The sequence below is a fragment of the Pseudopodoces humilis genome, chromosome 6 (assembly GCF_049639895.1).
Source record: "Pseudopodoces humilis isolate 2021_Gansu_Grassland_sample_001 chromosome 6, ASM4963989v1, whole genome shotgun sequence".
Taxonomy (NCBI): domain Eukaryota; kingdom Metazoa; phylum Chordata; class Aves; order Passeriformes; family Paridae; genus Pseudopodoces; species Pseudopodoces humilis.
In genome coordinates this window covers 41605577-41630192 of record NC_142205.1, presented here as the reverse complement: position 1 = coordinate 41630192, position 24616 = coordinate 41605577, and the positions used below count along the sequence as shown (strand labels likewise).

General features: G+C 37.5%; 1 protein-coding gene and 1 long non-coding RNA gene across 2 annotated transcripts; one reads left to right on the top strand and one right to left on the bottom strand.

The window, feature by feature from the left end:
* Window positions 1-860: 860 nt before the first annotated feature.
* On the bottom strand, window positions 861-22281 carry ASIC5 (acid sensing ion channel subunit family member 5). The gene is made up of 10 exons (XM_088056772.1): window positions 22194-22281; window positions 14523-14829; window positions 12320-12551; window positions 11046-11165; window positions 9980-10129; window positions 9268-9415; window positions 7699-7755; window positions 5439-5607; window positions 1674-1765; window positions 861-1060 (listed from the first exon to the last, which is right to left on the bottom strand). Exons 1-10 carry the CDS (start codon window positions 22279-22281, stop codon window positions 861-863), a joined length of 1563 nt encoding a protein of 520 aa, XP_087912898.1.
* LOC106628884 (uncharacterized) lies at window positions 20230-24348 on the top strand. Its single transcript, XR_001332226.2, has 3 exons — window positions 20230-20324; window positions 22222-22375; window positions 24197-24348. It is a non-coding gene; the product is annotated as an uncharacterized LOC106628884 (long non-coding RNA).
* The last annotated feature ends 268 nt before the right edge of the window (window positions 24349-24616 follow it).

The following is a 24616-nucleotide window of genomic DNA, read 5'->3' as shown; positions in this document are numbered from 1 at the left end:
CTGCTTTATTTAATCACTGCTGTCTTAAAAAAACGTAAGACTAAACCATTACTGCTCTAGGCCCAAACAGATGCAGGAAATCACAGAAGCTTTTCTGAACACTTTTAAAGAAATAAATGTTCAGGAAGCCTGAATCAGCACCAAAGCCACAAAATTCTTATACTGACTTATATTTAGTAAGACTTAGATGAAGCCTTCAGCCTTTACTTTCATCTTTCATGACATTAAATGTTGAACTTGACCCATGTTTGCCCACTTGCCATCCACTTGGATGCCTTGTGATTTTCTATAGCGGGCAGACTAATCAGATTTTTTTATGAGTTTCACAGAGATAGTACTGAAAATTTTATTGCTGTTAGTCACATTCCTGATTGTTCTAGGTGAAGCTGCCATATTCTTCACTGGAATATGTTACAATGATAACCTACTAGAAGAGTTGTTAATAAGGAACCTGCATTTTAAGAATAGCAATGCTCCATATTTATGGTAGTCAAGAAATTTCTGTGAGATAATTTGGCATGTGTATTACTTGTCAACATTCAAAACACAGAAGATAAAAACTGGGTCAGGAATGCTAAATTGTATCATATGTCAGCATCACTTGCTATGCCATTTTAAAAAAAAAGTTTATTTATTAAAATAGAAGTTAAAGATTACACTTTTCCTTTATATGAGAAGGAAAGTGAGACTTTGTGAAATGGACTGTTTAAAGTTACTTAGTACAGTTAAATAGTTTTAGGGGAAAGAAGGGAGGATACAGAGTGCAAAGAAGGGAGCAATGTAAAATATTACTATCTCCTTTGTATCTTAAAAAGAAAGGGAATTTGGAAAACCAGTTAGTTCCAGACTTCTACAAGCCACTAACATTCCTGTATTCCTCTCTTTTTTTCCTTATGTGTTAGTTGGTTGTGGGATGGATTGTTCCATTGAGGCATTTCAGGAGCTTTCAAAAGAAGAAAGATGCACATCCAACAGAAGTTAGTAAATATATACTCTAGCAGTTCTATGATTGTAATCATACTGGCACCACAAAACAATCCAAGCTGGCCACCTACATCGGCTGTAATAGAAGGAAATAAACATATGTCATCCAAAGCATCTGGTTTAGTCTAGCAAGCAAACAAAATCCTGCCAGGCTCAAGTGTTAAATAAATTCAGTATGCATAATCCATCACTTTAAGAAAACAGAATTAATATTCTTAAGAAGGTTTACCGAAGAAGACTAATGTGTTTTTGAAAATTCTAAGTGAAGCAAGTACAACACGAGACATCCTACTGTGAAACAGATGCTTAAAATATTTATTACTTCTATGCCTTTTTAGCTGTTCCCTTGCTTCTCATCCCCATGTTCTCTCTCCTCTCCAAATCCCCAAGACTGTGATAGAACCATAAGCTAGTGCCAAACTTAATTCTTCTTACTCTCAGCTGCTGTCCATACCTCAGCTTCTTTAATGGAATGACAGGAGACAGTATCAAAAATGACAATGAGACAGATGGATTATTACTATTACAGTATAAAAATTATGGCTTCTTGTTCAGAAGCCCACACAGTTTTTTATTCAGGAGGTGAGAGAATTAAAAAAATGGGGGTATTTTGTTGTCTGGTGTTTTTTAAAAAAATACTATTTTTAGATTAATTATTAATCAATAATAAATATTAAGCATTCACTTACCAAGCAACTCAGAGATAGTCAAGGCCTTCTGCTGCTGTGTTATTTTGTAGCTCAGATCATGATATTTAATCTCAATACGCACAAGGTTCTGCCTAATGACAAATACACAGAGTTGATAGACAGTCAGGAGTGCTGTTCATTTTTACTAACATCTGTCAGCATGGTCTGAGTTAAGGGAGAAGGATGGTGTCCTTTAATGAAATATTAAATCAGCATTATCAAAATGATAACATGACAGCAGGACAAGGCCCAAAGTCCTAATAACAACAGCAGTTTAGCAGGAGTAGATCTTCATTCTGTGTTGAAAAAGTAGCTCTATTTCTGTATTGTGGGATAGACTCATACTTTTTAAGGGTCACTGAGAGAAACTTGAGTGGAAATGTCAAGCAAAGTGTAGCCTACCACTCTTGATGATGTGCAACTGCATATTTAATTGTGCTTATTTCAATTGGCCTGTTCATGCAGAGCAGTGCTTGTCCTAAACTTGGATGTTCAATTCTACCTCCTGCTAGTAGCCTCACTTACCTAATTAGAACCTTGTCTGCTGCAAAAGTGGAAGTAGGTAAATCTCAGTTGGAGCAAGATCTGTGTGATGATTGAGTAAAGAGCTTCTCTTTATGGTATCTTGTCTATAGAAAGGCTCTGCCTATATCCTAAATTGAATATAAAAATAATGTGTTTGGAAGAAAACGGACACAAAAACTGATTGCACACATAATGTCAGTAGCTCAGTGTCCAAGTAGAGTATTTTGACCAGCACTGTTTAACATCTTGTTTAGTGGCATGGACAGCGGCACTGAGGGCTCCTTCAGCAAGTTTGTCGATGACACCAAGCTGTGTGGTGTGAGTGGCATGCAGGAGGGAAGGGATGCCATCCAGAGGGACCTGGACAGGCTTGAGAGGTGAGCCTGTGCGAACCTCACGTAGTCCAACGAAAACAGGTGCTGAGTACTGAACCTGGGTCAGGGCAAGCACAAAACCAGGTTGAGCAGAGACTAGAACGAGAGCAGCCCTAAGTGGAGGGACTTGTGGTGTTCACTGAGGAGAAGCTCAACACAAACCAGTAATGTGCATCTGCAGCCCTCAGAGTCTGCCCAGACTGCATAGAAGGAAAAGTGACTATAAGTTTGAGGGAAGGCCCACAAGAGTGGAACAACTCAAGGGGCAGAACAGAACACCTGGAGTGTTTTGTCCGGCTCTGGGGCTCCCATCATAAAAAGGATGTAGAGAGAGTCCAGAGGAGACTATGAAGATGATCAGTGGGCTGGAGCACCTCACCCATGAGGACAGGCTGAGACACTTGTGGCTGTTCAGCCTGGAGTAGAGAAGCCTCTGGAGAGAATTTATAGCAGCCTTCCAGTACCTAAAGGGGGCCTACAAAAACGTGGAAAGTGACTTTTTACAGGGACATATAGGGATAGGACAAGGGGAAATGGCTTTCAGCTGAAACAGGGTAGGTTCAGATTAGATACTGGGAAAAAGTCTTTTTACTGTGAGAGGATGGTAAGGCACTGGAACAGATTGTCCAGAGAAGTTGTGGATGCCCCATCCCTAGGTGCAAGGCCAGGTAGCATGGGGCTTTGAGTAATCTGATGTAGAGGGTGGTACCCCTGCCCATAGGGATTGGAACCACATGATCATTAAGGTCCCTTCCAACTCAAACAATTCTATGATTGTTAACAGCTACGGGTTTTTTTGTTTGACAGTGACAATGATTAATTAACAATATTAATGAAAATTGAGTATTTTCTATACGAAATCATCCCTTCTATCTCTTTGGGTGCTAATTCTAAAACTCAGGTAGCACCAATGTATAAAAATAATCTTATTCTAGATTCTGTTAGTAAGGCTCCTGCCCTTGTAATGGATTTGCTAGCAGAACTATCCAATAAATATTTAACTTTCTCCTCCATACATCTTCAGAAATAAATACATCTCTATGTTTTATAGTTTGAAATGTGTACTCATTAATGTGTTGGCAGGATTCCTATTGGTTAAGGCCTGGTAACAGGAGAATGTCCTGTATGTTCCCTTGCTTAATTGAATAATTACTGAGTTGCGCATGATGTTTACAGACAATAAAATAATCAACAAAGATAAAATGTCCTCAAGGGATTAATATAGTTTGCATATAACAACAGGTTTAATTTGCATAATGCTCATTTGGAACAGACTTTTTAATAGGGCCTGTAGATAAAGAACAAGAGGTAATGGTTGTAAACTAAGAGAGGGTAGATTCAGGCTAGTTATAAGGCATTTTTTACAGCAAGGGTGGTGAAACACTGGAGCAGGTTGCCTTGAGAGGTGGCGAATGACCCAGGCCTGGAAACATTCAAGGTCGGCTTGGACTGGGCTCTGAGCAACCTGATGTGGATGATGATGATGTCCCTGCTCATTGCAGGGGAGTTGGACTAGTTGACCATCACAGGTCCCATCCAACCCAACCATTATATGATTTGTATAGTTCCTGTGCATGTATAAAGTTATGCAAACATTTGCAGACTGATGGCTTCAAAAGTGATAAAACCAAAGTCACTGAGATAATAAACAACTCATAGATATTTCATGAACCAAATTTTCTATAGTTGTTTATAAACATACTTTGATGTTGTATATACTGTGAGTTCACGCAGTGCCATCCTTAATACTCATTTGTACTGCTGATATCTCTGGCTATGAGTAAGAGGCAATTCAGTGTATGAAACTGTATTAAATTTCCTTTGACAACTATATCATATCTTTCTAGCAGAAAAAGTCTGGAAATAATTCAGTTTTTTTATATATAATTCTTGTGTTTGCGAGGAAGTCTGCCATCAGTTTGTTATACCATAACAGTAAGGCATGTATGATCTATTAAAGCATAAGGACACATGGCATCTCTAAATTTAAAAAAGTATGCAGGTTAGGTCAGTATAGTACAGTACAGTACAACATACTGAGCAACACAGCTGTATGCATAATGTAAGCCCTGTCACCTTTTCCTGTATAAAAGATAAAGTCAGTACTGCTCAGATGTTTTCGTGCTACAAGGTATCTTCTGTTGGGTGGAGAACTACCTCCTTTTTCTTTGTAACGCTTTTAATCACACACAACCATCCTGTTTTGCTCTTCTGCTACCTCATGAGAATTAATGAGGTACCAAAGATCTTCTAAATAACTTTTTTAATGTAAATGATGTTAAGGAATTCTACTAACAGTAGAAAATATTAAATCTGTGGCATTGCTGCTACAATAAAACCCAGTGTTCAGTACTTACAAATCTTCTTTTTGGAATAGGAGAAAAAGTTTATATAGCATCTGTTTGTGTTCATTGCCTTAATTTGTGGAATTGTGAAGATTTATCTTTTCTACTGAATCTATTGTGAATAGATTTGATAACCTTGCTTTTTTTTATTCCTAATTGAAACAGTGATCAAAAAACTTTCTTATAAGAGATTAGTGACAGAGAAGGTAATTGAGAATATTACTTTGTAATTGCATTATCTATTCTTTGTTATCCAGTCTTAGGTGTATCTGAGTGTATTGTATACATATATATATATATATATGTATCTATGTGAATAATACATACATACATACATCAATATAGATATGAATTAGTATAAATCTTAACCAGTTTTGTCCTTGAGTTTATGTTATCTCAAAGACAATGATAATAATACCACACATAAAGTATCTTTTTAAGGTAATATTTTCATCATATGCTCTGCTAGCATGGTTAAAAGGAATTGAGAATTTCTTGGACAAGGTGTTAAGCAAGATTACCTGATGTATTCTGGGCTTCTCTTCAGTTTAGTAGAAAAATATTTTATGGTTTTTTCTCCTCCAAGGTTTGAATAGGTGACAGTGGTAGGATAATCTGTTTCTTCACATGGGACAGGACAAGTAGAATTGTGTGTTCCTGCTGTACATAGTCCTTTTATCTCTATCTCATCTGAAATTTTGGAATAAATAATTTATATAATATTTCTAAAACAGCACATAGTTTAAAAACTTAACTAAATTACTTTTAACTGTCTTTGATAAATGTCTGTATTAATTATCCCAAGAAAAGTGGATACTTATCAGTTTTGAAGGATCAAATAAGTATTTGCAACTGTCATTTGGGAAACTGATGCACAAAAGTAAGGGTTGAGATATTTTTCTCACTTTTTCCAAAGAAATACAGCACCTCTAAGTCCTTCTGCCTTCATTGGAGCTTTAATGTGCTTATTATTTCACATCCACAGTTAAACAAAAAGACAACAGAAGACTTGCTATGTTATTTGCTAGCTTTCTAATTAAATACTTAGGTGTGTATCCTTGATCTTCATGCCTTAGTGCCTTCCCAGCTCATTTCAGTGCACAGAAACAGCTTCCAGAGCAATTCCAATAGTAGTTTGTTATCATCTGATAATTACAAAAATCTTGGTAAGCTAAGTTCACTTTACCTTAACCCCTGCTTGCCATTTCATAATTGGGCTTAAGACAGCTAAGAAGGCTTATGGAAAGCTGTGTCTCTTCAAATAAGAGAAGTCATAACATTGTGCAGGTGTGGCTGCTCATGAAAGTGGGGAACCATTCGTCTAACAAGGAATTACAGAAAGAATTACAGAAAATAATAATTACAGAGGCTTGGGAAAGCTAGAGAAAAACAATGTGGATGAACAACTGTGAAGCATAAATGTTTCCTAAATCATAAGCCATCATTGTGAGATGAGTACTGTAGTCTCCCGCATGTGATGCTCTATTTGTCCTGTTTGTGGGGTGGCAGAGGTTGTGTCTGTTTGCTCTGCTTGTGTGTGCTTCTCACTTCTGCAAAGCACAGAAGAGGAGATAACCCGTTAGGTGATGATTTAAAATACTCTCCAGAGATGCTCGGGTTTACAATTTTATTCTGGAGAGGCAGCCTTTAGAGCTCCTAAAATAATGCTCTTAGTAGGTCCTGCAGATACTGGATAAGAGTTATCAGATGTCTTACCTCTCCTACACTATCAAAGGAGAATCAGCCCCTAAATGATATGCTGGGGACCACATATCTACAAACCTTCTGGGATCTAGCTCTGAATCCTGTCTATCCTTCAGAGGAATGTGGAGTCATTTTTGCTTATTGCTCTGTGGTTTCTTTGAAATTAATTCACTGAATATTTATTAAAATAATATACATCTTCCCTCATGGCAGGCTTTTAAAGATCATGGTAATATAGGAGTGTGAACTTAGTGGAATCCACTTCAAAACAGCTACAGGAAAAAAAAAAAGTAAATGTTCACAGTAGTAGATCCGGCCTGAATGTTGCATGCACCTTATTAAAACAGTCTCCACACCAAATTCTGAGTCTACTAATCACTCAGAGAGAGTCGCATTACACAATAGAAACCAAAGCAATTAAAATAGAAAGTTTTCTGAAGTCCATGAAGGGTTACTTCTCAGATTACCATTTTAAGTATTTTCCAGTCCATTATGGTGACTTACAAATTTCATACCCACTGTGTGCAGATTATTTGTTTTTGGAAAAGAATTGCATTTGGAGTGCTTTCAAAATTTATCTTTAAAAAGATAAAACCTTGAAGTCCAGTGATTTATGTTTTTACCAGTTAACAAACCTGGTATTACTGTACTGCTCACTCTTCTTGCACAAAGAATACAACATTGGTTCTAGAAGGATACCATGAAGATGTGAAAATGCTAGCCAGAGGCTTATTGATTGAAAACAGATTAGTTGGATGCTCTTCCATTTAAAACAATTTCTGATTGCTAAAATCAATTCTTCTATTAGTTTTTTAATATATACATATATACATATGTATATATACACTCACACACACACACACACACACACACACACACTTATTTTTGAGTATTTTTGGTGTGGTCTGTTTTTTAATGGACATATATATCATGCTCTGTCTGGTCTCTTTTTTCAGAATATTAAATGAACTTGGATGCACTCCATGTCAGAGTAGTTTCATTATTTTGGTTTAATTGATAGATATTTTCTACTATTTGGAATTGCTTAGAAAGCATGAATATGAAGTTATTACTTACAGACGGCTGGATAAACACATTTGTAAAATTTCAGCAAGTCACATTCTGTTCCATTTCCTAAAAATAAATAAAAATGTTTAGGAGCCTCAATTAACCATCTAACCCTTAGCTCTATTTGCACTAAACTGAAATGTAATGTCATCAAAGCCTGCTCACCACTTCACGTTAATGATTACACAACTGAGAAATCAATTCAGTTTGGCACAGTGCAGTTGCCAACACCAGGTGGGATACAGAGTGAAGACAACAGACCGAGCCAGAAGGCTGCTGTTGGAGCAAACACCTTCCTTATGTGTACCAGCCTGACCTGTCTTTAAGTTTGTGGCTCACTCTTTGCGTTAGCTTGCTAAAGACAGGAATTTCTGCTTTTCCTAGTGGAAATGAAAAAAAAAAACCTGAAGTAAGGTAGATTTGATATGTGATCACATCCCATGTGTTTCTGCAGGAATTCTGAACTTCATGCAGGAGTTTTTTGGAGACTTAGGTAATAAGATAGTATGCTGAACTAGAGAAACATTTTCAGATTTCAGATGGCCTCAGTTTCACCCCATTTTAAATTTTTTTTTCCTCACATGGAAATGTTGTGTGGCAGTTTACCACACAGTGCCAGGAGGCATTGCTCTCCTTTATCTGACTGTCCTTGTATTAAGTTGTATAAAGTTGTCACCCCAGGCATGGGAGATCCTTAATTGCCTTGGCAGCCCCTTTTCCAAGACAGTTTGCAGAAGACTGCCAACCTCCTTTCCCAGGGGTTCTCAAACAAACAGGCTAGAGATTACACAATAATGGGTCTACTTTACTAAGAGCATTCTGCCTTGCTTGAGCATATTTGAAAAATACAATGGGTCAGAAAGTGCAGGCCTTCTTGTGGCTTTGCTTGTGATCTAGTGGCTTTCTTGCCCACCATCTGTGAAAAAAGAGGTGCCAGAGCAGAGATTTGGGTTCCAACTCTTGCTTTAGGTGACAGTATTGTCGTTACATTTAAAGCTGAAAAGGTGTGAGAGTGTAAAGAGCTGTTACTGCTTTACACTTTTAGAGTGATTAAGAAGCCTGGATACTTTAGGGGAGTATTACAGAATGCACATGATGCTCCACACTTGAGGCTGGTTGGAAGTCTCCATACAGCTTTTTGGCTTTTGTAGAGCCTTTGCTGCTGCCAGACTCTTTCCATGGCTCATGTAGGAGTCCTCAGATTCTGTCTTCAAGCAAGCTCTTCTGCTGTGGTTGCTGAACACCTGCCTGCAAAGTTGTCTGGATTATGTGTGAAAATATAAGCCTTCTTATGGATTTAGCCCCAGCTCCTTAGGAAATCTGAAGACTGCAGATCTGTCTCACACTCCTGAGGCATAATTGTTTCTTTCTATTTTTTGGACTGTATCCTAAGAACAATGACCCAGATGCTAGGTCTAGGCTTGACCAAATATCTTGCTTATTTCATCGGAATTTTAATTAATCTCAGCTGGAGATTTCCCTCAGTTAATGTGCTCTATCTCCTTAGCTATTCAGTAACATGTGGTGTCTTCCAAGAAGATGATCAGTGTGTGGTAAGATGATACTCCTGAGAAATACCTGGAAGAATGAATGGCAAACAGCCACACCAGTCCTGTATGTACCGGGCTTTGCATTCCAGCAAACATCCGTTAGTACTATAAATCTTGTGGTACTGAAGCTTTATATCAGGCTTGCACTCTCCCCATGGGTATTCTTGGATAATTGACTGTAGGGTAATAATAACAAAAGATATCATTTTTGGGGGTCTTTTTTAAAATGTAGGTATTGCTTTTTCACATTTTAAAGTGCTGCAGGAAGCCTGTTGAAGACATAAGCTGTAACATTGTGATTCAATTAGAGGCAATTACAGTTTATGCTCTTGGGATTAAAAATTCATCTCCCTTCTCTCACAGGAAAAGCAGGGCCTGATCAGACAGCTTGGTGCAAAGTGGTACTCTGCTTCGATTCTGCTAGGAATGTGAGACACCCTTAATGGTAGCAGAATGTGTTGATAGGGAAATTCTGTGGTGTCCTTTTATTATTATCTGTCAATGAGGCTGTCAAGTTACAGGATAGAAGGGCTGGCTTTGATAGAGACAAATTAGGAAAACCAGTGATATCCTCCCCCAAACAACAGTAATTTCATTTGTGTCTGGAGGAAATGTTATTTTTTGCAGTCACTGAGGCATAATAAATATTTTACATTCCAAAATGTCTAATTCATTGTCAGTGCTTCAGAAGAGAATTAGAGTAAAAAACACTACTCCCAGTTCATGGGCAAAGACCTCACCTTCAGCTGACGGATTGCGACCTGTGCGTGCATCCCCACTGGTGTCAGTAAACCTAAACCATCAAAACGTGGAAGCTCTTGGGGTGAATGGATAACAAAAGTTATTCCAGCATCAGTGTAACCAAGAGTAGGTTCGTCGGTGAATTTGTCCTGATACAAAAAGAATTGGCTTTGCTTATCATCTGAACCTTTAGCTATATTTCTTTTGGTACTGTGCTATTTAGTAACATTTTTGACAATTTACAGGAAAGTATAGAAACAAACTGACTTGAATTTCCTCTGTTCATTACATCTGTGGGTTTCCTTCGAGCTGCTATGAACTTCAAACCTTTTTATTCTTTTCGGCATCCCCTAATTTTAAATACAAGAAGTCATAGATGAGCATTTGCACATAACTTGGAGATTTGTTTGTTTCACTTGCTTCTACCCATCACATTTCAGCAAACTTTCCATTATCTCTTCAGGACCTTTCACTCCTGACTCATAACTCCTAGAGAACAAAAGCCAACTTCTAAGTTATTTATCAGTCTGGTAGCTTTCTTCCCTGTTCTCGCAAGGTGATATTCCCTGTTTTCTGCTTTTTGTTGGTCAAAGGCAATTCTAATGTCAGAAACAATTTACAGTGCAAAGACAAGGTCCTGGCTGTCACTGTGCTGCTGCAGCTGCTGTAACTAAAATTTGGTGCTACTTAGAAACTGGCACCAGCTGACCTTCCCTACTGGGCCTTTTATTAAAATGAACAGCTTGTAGAAAATTAAATTGCTTTTCTGATGACGTGTTTCAGTTGTGGGTGAACAGTGCACATATATGCTTGCTCACGACCTTTTTCCCCTTAGCTGGGGACAGAGTCAATAATAATTCTGTCTTTTAAAATCTCTACTTGGGTCTTTCCTTTAAAACACCATCTCACTTGGAAATAGTCTTGATTTTGAATTTAGTGCATGAAATTCTGGAGGTCTGTGTAAACTCAATCAAACAAAAATCCCAAAACAAACAAAAAAAAACCCTCTACTAATTTATAAGTTAGTACATGATTCATTGCTTATAATCCTTAGGATAGTTGTACCTGCTGGACATCAAAAAGCAAATGTAAGCCTCTTCCAGACAAACTCACTCTTCTTGCTGAAAGATCATTGTGATTAAAAGTAAAGCAGTTTCCATATTCAGTGAAAACCTGTTCAAAATCCTTCAATAAAGGAAAATAGGGAAGAGTGAAATGAAAGAAAGAACACTTGCAGTTTACTTAGTTAATTACAATCCAAGAGAGGGACTTCTGGGGTTGTTGGGCTATTTTGTTTTATTTTTTCCTCCAAAGTGCTCAATATTACAATCAGAAAAGTGGTAATTGATGAAATATTCAAAAGTATTTCAGCCCTTTCTATAGGAAATGAAATTTAAAGAAAAAATTCACATTGTTTATTAATACTTATGAGTTGCTCAGAATAACTTAATGAGGTTCTGTGTTATTTCTATACCTGTTACATTATCTAGAAATAATATATTAAAAAATAAGTTTTAAACTTTTTTCCATTATCTGCTTAGTGAAGACTTTTTCAAAACTAAATGTCATATTACATATGAAAGTACAATATTTGCATTTTTTCCCAAAAGCACCTCATAATTTAATATGGCTGTAACTCATTAAGCTTTAGTTTTAGTTCTTAGCACTATTGTCTTCCAGTTAAGAGAAGTCTCTAATGATGCCTAATTTTAGAAACTATAGCATATCTAAAGGTTAAATTAAACTGGAAGGACATAGACCTGACTTCTTCGTTCACATTTTCTGTTTAAGTTCAATTAAGGGAATTTCTTTATAGAAGAATTGAAATAAAAATGTCATCACCATATTTTTTGGCTGTTGTCCCAAATTCCGGAAGATGGGCTACTTTAATTTCAGTATTTAAAATTCCTGTGGACTCTGCATATAGCCAGTTACTCTGGCTGTCTGTATTCTTGACCTCAAGAGCAAAACTACAGAATCACATCATGCAAAAAACTTCGATCCATCTGTCCTTCATTATAGGTCACTCTTGGAAAGGGCTGTTAGATACATCCTGGAGGTATGACAGCTTTCAAAGGCTGCTGTCTGTGCAGAAGTGGCATTAGGCAGAGAGCAATTTAAACTGAAATCCCATCTCACAGCTCAGAGAGTCCAGCAGGTTGCCTCTGTAGTCAGCGGGAGAACTGAGACCCTCAGGGTAATTTAGAGCAGGACTGTTGTTCTCTATTGTCTGACTAAAGGAACATAGAGGAGCAGCTGGCAAAAACTAAATGTCTTGAGAATAGGAATATATCCCCTTCCTCTCCATGCTACTGTTTTAATAAAATAAATATATTTACCTGTGGGTAACATGGCTTTCCAAAAAAATCACATTCTAGCAATGTGCTGCTGTTCAGATAAAACCCATTTTTCCTTGTAAAATCTTTGATGCTGAAGTTCTGGTTCCCAAAAAGGAAATCATTTAACTCCTGGGAATATTTATCTTCCACAGCAAATTTTTGGAGAATTGAAGATACAATGTTCCAAATTAAAAAAATTACTTTCATGTTGCTCACTGCATGAGCTTGAAACCTGTCAGTGAGAAGGAGAAAAAATTGCTTGATATTCTGTAGTTATAGGACGTATCTCAAGGCTGCTCTTGACAAAACTGTGACACAATTTGCTCTCTGCTCACAAACTATAAGTGAATCTTGCCCTCTGGGTTGCAGTTTGATCTCTACAGCACAAATAAACAATATGGTCTCTATCTCTAGGAATGTATCTTCCATATCTGGAAACAGAAAATAGACAGCTTCCCATGGTTATTCTGGTCAGTCATATAGGAAACATTTCTATTGTGTGTGGTTGTTTATTAAACATTAAAAACCAAATCCCTTGAGTAGCTGAACCATTCACATAAGCCAACAACCAAATTTGTAGAGCTGATGACAAGCTGAACAATTGCGTTTACATGTGGGAAACTAGCTGGGAGGAGCTGTCCCTTTCAAAAAAAAAGCTGTCTTCCTTAATTTGGAAAATTGAATTCTAAGCACATCTGCAGCAGTCTCATGTAATTGCTTTACTAAGGCACTACACCTCACTGTAGACAGTGTATCTTCCCATGAGCTGATGGCATGGTGTTTTAAATCAAAGGTAATTTTTACTCCTTGAATCCACTTGAAAAGTCTCAAATACATGATGAGACTTTGGTGGTGCTTTCCTTATCTACAACATTGAAGTTCTTTACTGAAGTAAAGTAAGGCTTTATAGGAGTTATAAGCTTGAGGAGAGAATAAGCACAAATGAAACTAGAATGCCATGTTATTTAGAATTGACATTTTTAAAATGTATTTAAAAGTATTAAAAAGTATTAAAATACATTTTTTAGAAATGTGTTTATGTAACATATTTGTGTAATAGATCTTAATGCCCCAGTTTAAGCAAAATTGGTAGGATCAGCTCTCCACAACTGAATTTGAGTCAAGAAATGAAGACGGAGGGAGTGCTGTGCCTCTTTGTCCTGCTAATGAAGAAACCCCAGTTAATAAAACCATGAGGGGAGGATAAGCACAGTGTGACTGGCAGATGGATATGGCACCAAACTGTTACTTAGATGGAAAAATGCCATGCTCAGTAGCTGACTCCCTACAGTGTGCTGCTGCTATCATTATAAGAAGCAAGACACGTTTATAACAGCCGGCTCCCTGCAACCAGAGGGACTTCTGCCTGCAGTGCACACTGTGTGGGATAATGCAGGGAAGCTTTATGCAGGTAATGGGAAGGTGGCATGGGGAGGCAGAACGACTCCAGGTCTTTGAGACTTGGACTTCTGGCTGATTCTGCCAGGAAAAGGTAGAAAATAAGAAAACTTACTATTTTTTGAGGGGAAAAAAAGTGGATAAACTTTCTGTGTTTCTAAAACTGTTCCTAATTTATGTATTCGCTCTAAAAATCAGGCCTCAATTTTATTAAATTATTTTTGAGGTGGCTGCACTGAATGTTGGCCACTGTCTTCAAATGTAGAAATCTCTAGTGCAGTTCTTGCTTAGATACAAGATTTACAAGCAACCCAAATGCTTTCCTCCTGCAAAAACCCCAGACATCAGCTGGAGTTGTAAAGGCTGAGCGCCTCTGAAAAAAGAGTATCTGTTTTACCTAGGACTTTTACCTTTGCATGAGATTTATATTTAAAATCACTTGCTAATCTTGTCTTTTAGTTTTAACTTGGATGTGTCTGATGGCTGTCCATTAGTTATACTGAAAAACAACACTCCATACATAGAACACTAACACCAGGTGAGTTTTTCTATTCCAACTTTGGTTGTGAAACTTAAAAATCATGTCATCTGAAGGAAGGGGAAGATTATAAAATCAACCTCCCATTCTTGATTCTCATATTTTCATCTTCATTTAAGAATATCATGCGGTGGTATGGAAGACATGCCCCTCCCATAGCCGTATTTTCCTTGGTTTATGTGATTTGTCCAAACAAGCTGTGGGACCTGACTGCTTTCAGATGAAGATGGTTGTGATGCAAGAGCAAACAGCAAACCTAATTTTTACCTGTTCAAGTTGCAGAAAGTCACAGCGGGGAATTTGATGTTTTCCACGTACTGAACCACCACTGTAGTTGTGGTTGGCCAGCTGAAGTAGTAGATGAAGCGGCTGCAGATCTGCCAAATAACAATGGCAAGGCAGCCTGCGACTATCAGCAGCCACAGCGCTCTGCGAGCCTTCCTCTGCGTGTGGACAATGTTATGCACACCATGCAATGACGTGGATGAGGCAAACTCCTCATGGTATTTCCTTCTGTCTTCCAAATTTGGCAGCAGTTTCTTTATTAAACACAATCGTATCTTTTCCAGTATTCCTGAATATGGAACAAAGTTAAAATTAAAAGAAAAAAAAGTAGCATTTAACCATCACTTAAAAAAGGAATCCATATAATTCTGATAATCAAAAGCAGATGTAAATTTTCCCTTTAATTGTAAATTCTATCTTTAAGTAATGAACTTTTTTCTGAGGATGGAAGAGTTGTGTGCTAAGAGATGAGCTCAGTATAGTTTACTGCCCTGAGTACAAACAATGTCTTGAAGTGTTTCAAGCCCAAAAACGTTTAAGCACTTTAATTTAAAAGAGTTCTACTTCTGGGGGAAAGTTTGAATTTTGACATACATCAGGGATCTAAAACCATAGGTTGCTGTGAGCCTACATGAAAAATTAAATATCTTGTTTTTACAGTAACAACCCAATAAAGGACTGGTCCTTCCACATGCTCTGTCAAATAAGGTTAAAAATTAATGATACAGAATAATATGAAAGGGAATTTCACTCTTTCACTATTAAAATTTTCAGGATAAGACTTGGAAGGTTGCAGGTTAAAAAGAATATCTAATCATTTAACTCATTTTTATAGATTCATACTTGTCTGATTCCATAACTTTGAAATGGGATGGGTTTTGTTTTCATTTGTGCCATGTTTTCTATAAACTGATGTTAAAATAAACCAAGCCAAACAATTTTAAAATCTAAGTTTAAGGGCTATAACAATGATGAAAGTAGTTAATACCTGGAACTGCAGCAACATCCTTATGCTTAATGTTGAATAATCTTTTGGACATGGATTTAAACATAATTTTCTCTCCCAAAATACCCAAATAAGGGAAATTTCATGAGACCTTTTTTGTACTTGTCATAACTGGATCACTCTTTTTGCAAAGTGCTTCCTTTATGGATTGCTATGCATTCCTTTATTTTGGCATTAAGTTCATAAGAACAGTAAATCAAAGAAAGTTTGTGAGACAGTTATTAATATCTAAAAATGTATTATTTAAGTATTGCTTAAACTTAATACTTATTTATAAGTATTGCTGTTTAATAGCAATTAAATGCTTCCCTTCTTCTGTTTTTAACCAAAAGTTAGGTTTAATAGTTTGCATGTGTGGTAGGAAGGGAATGTAGCCTTTTTATGATTGACTCACTCGAGGCTGTTACAGCTGGGCAAAGGAACAAAGGGATGTAAGAGTCATCTGCCAGAGCCGCATGAGCCACATTGTGACCACATCAGTACTCGGGGGTGTTTCTTTGGTCCACAGTCTCTGGACTGTGATAATGGAATCCCAGATGGTTCTGGATTTCAAAATGTTTCTGAAGGGAAAGAATTTAATTTATGTTGTTCTCTTAAGGGCTGTGTGAGAACTTTGATCAATGTTGTGTAATTTACTATGACCTCATTTTATCATCAGACAGTTTTCTGCTACAAAACTGTTCAGAAGTTTCTCTCCTGGTTCTAGTGGCTACTGGAGCCCACTACAAGTCTGTTCAGCCATGTGTAGTTTTGTGCATTGTGCTGCAATGGAGAAGATTTCTGGTTTTGCTGTTGGCTTCTCTCTCACTAGCATGTGGGCAGAAAAAGAAAAAAAAAGAGCAGAGGGAGACGTACATTCCTAACATGTCTGCATCTGCTGCCTGTGGACTCCAACAAGAGATCACAGGCAAGTCAGAACGTTTTCTCCAAGGATAGTGCTGTGAGTGTTTATTTCTCCTATAAGTGATGTGCTAGGCATGACAATGTCCATATAAAAGTCCAGTGCCATCATAAAACACTACCTACCTTAATCAGCAGCCGTGTAACTTTGAATCTAAGCAAACATGAAACTAAATTGTATTGCAGCTCTTGTGCATAGCTAGTACAGTAAATAGTAGTAAGTAGAAATTATGTTTCACCTAAGAAAAACATTAACAGTTTTGCTTTTAATATGTAGGATTATCTAATAATACTGCTTTCATTAGCACTACTATCTGAATGCCTCAAAGAATCCTTTCCCTACTTCCAGATTTCTTTAGAAAATGCTATTTAACAATTGCCTAGTAAAAACTGTATTAGCTTTTTTCTAAATACACAGAGGACCAAAAGCTAAAGACTTTTTAAATTTCTTAAGCATACCAATTTTTTTCTAGAAGCTTTTTTGAGCTCTCCCTTCTTTGTTTTATCTTGAGAAGGTACATTATTGCTACTTTTGGACAAATGACAAATAGAAAAGCTCTTGTTAAAGTACTCTAATATGCCTAGTCACGTACCTTTGGCATCCAATTGGATGACTCTCCTGAGCTGGTCCATGAGGCCGTGCTAATTTCAGTGAGGTATTTCATGGATAACAAGCTGCCTTACCACTGTGACCACTGCTAGGTAATGGCTTTTATAGAACACTAAATGGGAGGTGATTCTCGATGACACGTGGGACTGGGCAATTTACCTGCCAGGGTTGCTATGTTTTGCCTTTTATTAACACAGTCTGCAATCTGAAGGAGAAGATAATTTTGATTACAGGATCAGATGTACACATATATATACATTTCCATTACTTATTATGCTAATAGTAATACAAGTGCACTTGTGTATTGCATTACCTTACAAATTTATTTCATATATTTTCCTTTTGTTTTAGAAAGGCCAATTATCTTTGCTAATATACTGTGCTATTCAGAACTGAATAGCTTCTCTTGAAGTAAACAAGGAGCCCCTTCCTGGTCTGGAGGGCAGTAAATGTCTCTCACCAGGTTCCCCCCAGGAACAGGATGCTGTTCATCCACACTTTGAATAGCTGTCTTCATAGCAAGCTCCAGATTTCATGTTCTTGTGGACATTTCAGCAAAAATGAGCTATTATTCCTAAGAACTAACCCTGTAGGCAAGGGTGAATATACATGCAGGGTCAGTCATTCCATCAAGGCCTTACGGAAAAGTACAGAGGCTGCTTTTTTATTTTAAGTTTATTTCAAGAACTGAACAACTAATAAAAGTGAATAAAAATACTAGAAGATTCAAACCTGGGATGTACTTGATTAATGCTTTAGGAAAAAATAAGAAAAAATCTCCCTCACATTCTCTTTCTGATCTCTTTGTTTCTTTCCCTCTGTTAGTAATTGTCCTGTTGGTTACCTACAGAGTTCTTGGGTTTCCAGGTATATCAGCTTGACTCCTTGCCTCACTGGTTGGTTGCTATTTTCTGGCTGTGTATTTTCTGGCAACAAGGTAAAGCACTGAACTCCATTTAATTATTCCTAGCTGACAAGATTCTGTACTTTTTGGAATTCCCTGATTTGTCACTGTTGCCTCACTGGTGGGACTCTCTGCTGGGGCAAGCTTTGCACAGCACTTGTGTTGAGCAGTTTTTAAGATCTGTTTGTAACACGAGGCCAAGTGATGCCCCGCTGAGCAGTTTCCGAGCGCTGCAGATCCATTGACTCCTATTAATGCAAACCACTGTAATTCACAGAACCCAGACAACACCTCTTGCCCAAGCTGCTTGAGTTTATAAAACAAATTATGTCAATCTTTATATATTTTCATGTACATAGAATTCAGAAGTACAAACTCTAAGTTACTTGGCTCTCTATACCACAAATGATTCAACTTATTTTTTTGGTTTGTTAGATTGTGTTGCTGCCTTACAAAGAGTTGTTATGCTTATGCAATACTTTAAATGAACAAGGCTTATGTTGTCCCCTTGTGTTTTACATAAGAAATTGATTTTGAAAAATTTCTTTCTTTTATGGTTGTTTTATATTAATTTTTAAGCAAACACTAAGGGGCAAAGACCAACCATCTTATGTTTGTTGATCCTTCCCAAATGGCTTGGACAAACAGGTTCCAGGTTGTAAACTGGTCACAGGGAGCTTGCTCTTTCCATTCACTCCGAGTATATTTATCTGGTTGTTTAAACCACACATTATCTAATACTTAATACAGTAAAGGTTAGGAAAACCACCTGTTGACAGAGGTGGTCACCATTTATTGTGTTCACACATAATGCAAATTTTTCACTCAAATTATTATTTGAAGTCAGTCTTAAGTGCTGTTCAGTTCTTATGGTGCTAAATTAAAAAATAATGCTGCAGCCAGCGTAATTACATAGCTATTTCCTGAGACAAATAGATAACGTGTTTCTGATAAAGTTAATTCTTTATAGCCTAGTTGCAGCAAAATGTCTTCTGAGAATTCTTATCAGTTGCTGAGATAAAATACATGCATACACAAGTATGTATTTGGTGTATATTTAGCTTTCATTGGACAATATTGTATTTTTTAGAATGTGTTAAAAGTGTTTATTTTCAATGCCTGTTACATTTTATGACCCTCTATAAGTGCTTTCTTGACATTAATGCTTCTGATGTTTTGTTTAGCTCTCTCTTTTAATAGAAGCATATCAAATATTATCTACTTTTAAGACAGAGGTAATGTGTTTGCTAATATGGCAGACTACAAATATTTTTACTCAATTCATACAAAAATATTAGCAAAAAAGGCAAAACAGAGGAGAAAACAATGAAGTGATCACCACCTGGACTGTTATAATGTATTGTCATTGCCATTTCATGGAATACTGGTAACTGTATATGCAAGCATCTGTCTTGCTCCTTTGTTAGAGCATGTACTGAAAGTAGATTCAACAATGGGGGGCAGAAGTGGCTGCAGCAGGATGTGATCAAGGAAAATTTGAGGACTCATTGAGTCTCTCTCTACATTGATGAGGAATCAGCTATGACTGGAGAAATTATGAGCTCCCATCATTGTTTTTTACTAGAATTTCCTTTTTTTTTTGTTTTCTTATGTCTGTGTTATCCTGACATAATTTAAACTCCTTTTCCCATCCTGTGTTGTATTGGAAGTTGCTTATTGCTCTTCCTTTTGAAAGGAAGGTATTTCTCACTTTTCCACCCACAATCTTCTCTTAGTTATACACGTCAATTCTTTCCATCTTTCTTAAGGGGCCATATTTTCTACATCAAGCATTCATTGTTCTTGCTGTCCTCTTCTGAACCCTTTCCATATTGTCTTCATCTGTTTTGAAGAGTGGTGCCCAGGACATAATACAACTGATACAATCTTTCTGATGCTGGATAGAAGTGAGGGATTCCGTGCCACGTAGAAAGATGCTATTTAAAAATTCCAGTGTAAGATTTTCTCTAAAGAATTTGTTATTTGCAAGTTTGGTTATCACAGCTGAAGTTCAAAACTACTGCTCTTTGCATCACAGAAGCTACACATTATTAATTTTAAAGTATTAATTAATTTGCATTAAGGCAATTTTGAATTCTAGCTCCTACCTGCCGGCATGCTATTAGACTTTCCAGGCTGCTCTCATTTGTCAGTTTAAGTGCACAACCTATTCCATCACCCCAGCTGTTAATGATAATGCTGAATAGGATGAGATGAGCTAATTTTTATCAATGTTTGTCCTAAACCAGCCCTTTGCACTTGCCAGACAGCTGTACTGTGGAGTAAACAGCAGCACGAACTGAGCCACGTGGAGGCATGGGAGTAGCTTTTGGTTCCAGGTTTGTGCTTCACTGGACCTGACAGGTAACCAGGGTTGGCATGTTCAGGAGGGGAAAAACAGCCTTTACTAAAGAATTGCACCCTGAAATGTGTGGCTGCAAGGCATTAATGGAGGATATGTTTATCTTGGGACAACACTGTGGAATGTGTTCAAGATATGTTGTTTCTCCTAAGTTTACAGCTCTGGCTGGCATCGATCCTTTTACATTGATGAAAGCAAGGTTTTTGGGCAACAAAAGTGAAAAACATTTTCTCCATACTTGGGGAATAATTATCAGTCAAAAATTGTCAGCATGTGAAAGAAATACTGCTGCATTCTGCTGAGCCACAAGTGAGAGACAGTGGGGGGAAGGTTGTGCTGGGATGTATGAAACATAAATGGAAATTAAAAGTATGCGGGGAAGTGATGACACAGTTGTGTTTAAGAATTTGAATAAATGTAGTATTTAAAAAGAAAAAAAGTAATCTTTCCAGCACTATCTCATCTCTTTGTTTGTAGTTTGCAAGACCTTGAGCTCTGTTCCTCCCCCAGGTACAAATGTCTGATTGGATTATTAATATTGCATCAACTTTAAGCTTGTTTATTTTAGCCTGCAGTCACCAAATTTTAGTTTTCTTAAAACCAACTGTTAATTTCAAGTTAGATAGCAAGTCCAGTTTGGAAAATCACAAAACACTCACTTCAGCAGAGGACACATTTTGGTTCCAAGTTTATCTTCTGCGCTTCAGTGTCCTTTTATGTGTCTTTATTCAGTTATCTCTTGTTACGTTATTAAACTGGAAGTGATTTTTGTTCAGTGCTGGCAGAATAACCAGCACAGTGAGGTTCTGGCTTAGGACACTGGGGACTTCACCTCTACAATCTGAGTTGCACTTTGTCAGCTAAAACAGTAGCTGCTGTACTGCATTTCAGTATTATAGCTGTGTGTTTGTTATCAAAATCATTTCATCACTATAATTTTATGAGATTAAAAATGCAACATCTATAGGTAGAAAAGATATTTTCCTTTTCAGTACTTCCTCTCACAAAGGTCACAGCAGAATCTGGACAAATGCAGAAAAGGGTGACTGGGACTACAAAGGTATAGTGCACCTCTTTCTCATTAGCCATGAATTAGTACCAAACAGAAGTGAAAATTACTTGATTATTTGGCAGGCAGATTGAAACTTGCACAGAAAAATACTCCTTCACATGATATGTATTTCAGTTATGGAAGTCATTGCTTCAGGCTGTGGAATTGCAGAATCCACAAAAAGGTCATTAAATGCAAGGACACTTAGGAAGTCCTGGGTTATCAAAATGGGAAACTTACATGAATATTCTGGGGAAATGATTGCACTGTAAGCTTGCTTGTAAGCTTGCTTTTTAAGTTGGTTGGGGTTTATTTGCTTGTTTGTTTTGGAGGGTTTTTTTCTGCTGATGGTGCTTTGTTGTTTTTTTTTTAATGTTTGTTTCTTTTGTTCTAATAGCTCTTCCCAAGAAATCTTTTACTTTCTCTTTGAAACTTTTCAGCATGGCATGACCTACTTGGATCTTTGACTCACTGCAGGCATTGTCACATAGGTAGCCATGTGTGCTGGGTAGCTCCTAGTCTGCAATTGTTGGACGAGTGCTGGGAAGCTTCAAGCGTCATTTGTTTGCAGTCAGAAGTTCTCTGAGCTCTTTCTTCAAGTTAGCAAATGCTAGACAAACAAATTGATTTGTGATGATTTTGTAATCAGAATGACAGTTTGAGCAGTAAAATGGGTGACACTGTCCCAACCACCTGTGTGTGTACTTTTTCCTCTCCATAAGTGATTTCATATAGGAAATCTTGAGATCTGGCTTGGGTGAACTGGCCACTTACAATTCATACATTGTTTTGATTCATGACAGTACACAGTCTTACTTACCTGTCCTCACCAGACCACAATGTTTCAGACAGAGAGCCCCATGGTGAGAACATGCAAACTCTTGTTTCTGGCTGTATCCATAAATCATGCTGCAGGCCACCTCTGCCTTACATTGAACCTCCCTTGGCCAGGCTGGAGAGAGGCTCCCTTTTTGCCCTTATGAATCACTTTTCTCAGGCCAGGTAAGTTGTCTGCTCTGTAACCACATTGCTGCCAGTCCAGCCACCCTACATCCACCTGGGGAAGGGGAAGTAAATGGGGAGGGGGCAAGGGTGAATTAAGAAGGGTGCTTAACAGTTCCCATGCTTGGTCATGAAGGTCATGATAGTTCATTTGAAGGCCACAAAGAGCAGTTCTAGGAAGTTGTGGGGTTTGGTTGTTTTTATTTTCTTTCCCTGCTGTATATAACTGTTTGTCTTGTATTCAGCCCAGTCACAAAACAGAACATTCTCACTGTCTGCTGAAGGTTAGGGTCCTTTGTGATGAAAAGTAGGCTTTTTATTTGACTTTCATGCATTAAAAGTAAATAAATAACTAAATAAAAGCTCAAAGGCACTCTTGGTTTTCACAGCCTTGCTCAGTCACCTGCAGCACGAACAGTAAGTTATGTGTGTGGTTAGATCTTTGTGGTTCTGAGTGTTCAACATGAAAAAGGGAAATGAAGGTACATTTTGAGAAAAAAACAATACCATCATTTAAAATTGAGGTTATGTTTTGCTTTCAGATACATTCACATTGGAGAGCTTTTTTCATCAAGACTTGTTTATGATTATGCTAGTAGGGAGAGATGACAAAGTGGCTATAAATCTCCGTCAGGATATAAAGGACACTCAAATAAAAATCAGCCCCAAATTTGAGCAGCATGGCAGAAGTACATTTATGTCAAAGGGTGTCTGCAGCCATGCCAGAGTTCAAGGCTCTGAGCTGATCCAAACCCAAGGGCTCTTGTGAGCTGTGCTGTCTTCTACACTGCCAACAGACAGTTTCAGAATCAGGTCATACAAGGCACTTAAATTATTTTACTACCAAGTTCATTACACACTTTGAAGCCTTACTGAGATCAGATGAAGGCAGCCAGTAAGAGGAATGAATGGTCTGTTTTATTTCAGGGGTTTTCAGGTCCTTGAGACATCTTTTTCCACTGATCTTGGAGGCTTTGAGGTCCATTGTAGTTGCAATGGTTAGAGAGCTGAATTCAGCTAGTGTGAAATTAAATTTTCTTAAATGAATGCAAATATTCATCTTAAATGGATGCAAATATTATGCATAATATTACCCAGTTTTTCAGGAATTGGTCAGTTTACAGCTTTGGGACCAGTCAGCTATGAGGTCCTTAAAGGAGAAGTTTGAAATGCTGAAAACACTGGAAAAAACTTTCTGAATTGCTCTTGTCTGGCTGATTTATTTGTTTGACTGAGGCCTGTCTGTTGCTGAATCAGAAGGGGAGTTTGTATAGTTGTTGCTTAGACAGTATTCCCAACTAGATTTCAAGTGAGTTTGCTAACCCTGAGTGAATTAATGGTACTATTACTTCCCAAATAGGGAGTTAATGTTTTGTTAGGTACACAGTGTAAAAGGGCTCTGATACTTCAAAGTCCTTTACCCACTGGGTAGGCAATGTAAAGGTTGCCAGTCGGAGATCATTGCAGTGGAAGTTTATTGTTCTCTGTATTCTACAGAAGAAAATAAAACTGCACAAGAAAACACACATTAACATATTTTGTGAGGTTAAACGTTCAATATCTTTCAACTGTCCTTATTTTTACTACTTTCACATTCTTTCCTTGTGTCATGAGACAAGATAACAGCTTGATTTCATTATGCAGGCTCAGTCTGGATGTTTCAGGTGAAGATATACAGGAATGACAAGATAAACCTTCCTTTTCTTTTGAGATCTGTGGATGTGCAAGATTTCCACATTTGTAAATCAAACTGTTTGAGTGCAAATATGTGAAAAGGGGCTTTCAACATTTAATTTCAGATGTCTTCACTTTCATCTCTAGTTGCCTGCATCGCTGAGCACATGTGTAGGTGTGTGTGAGAGGAGAGGATTATTTTCTTCAGTCAGGTTTTACATCATGAAGGAAGAACTTCCTTGGCCTTGCTTGGTGGTTTCCTTCAGTGAAGTCCTGCATTTCTTGTGGCTCAAGTGAATTTTAAGGTGATTTGTGTAAAGCCTGACAAATGACATCTGGCTGAACAGGCTATCCATCCTATCACCCACATCCTACATCTGCATTTTTTTATGTGCAAACTACTCTTAAGTGACTGGAACAGCTGAAACCACCACACAGACACCACTAAGCAGAAAAAGTCTTGCAGAGAGCAAATGATCCAGGGTCACAAAGGTCCTGTAGTTTTGTTTGCAGTGAAACTGAGCATTAACTTTTTTTTCAGAAGGGGCTGGCAGGCAGAAAAGAAGT

Excerpts from the sequence above, each read along its gene's own strand:
- ASIC5 (XM_088056772.1), bottom strand. The coding sequence starts at position 22,281 with ATGATTTATGGATACAGCCAGAAACAAGAGTTTGCATGTTCTCACCAT. Across the intron at positions 12,552-14,522 it reads ACTTTCTGCAACTTGAACAG|GTTTCAAGCTCATGCAGTGA; the intron begins GTAAAAATTAGG and ends TCTCACTGACAG. Across the intron at positions 1,061-1,673 it reads GACTATCTCTGAGTTGCTTG|CCGATGTAGGTGGCCAGCTT; the intron begins GTAAGTGAATGC and ends CTTCTATTACAG.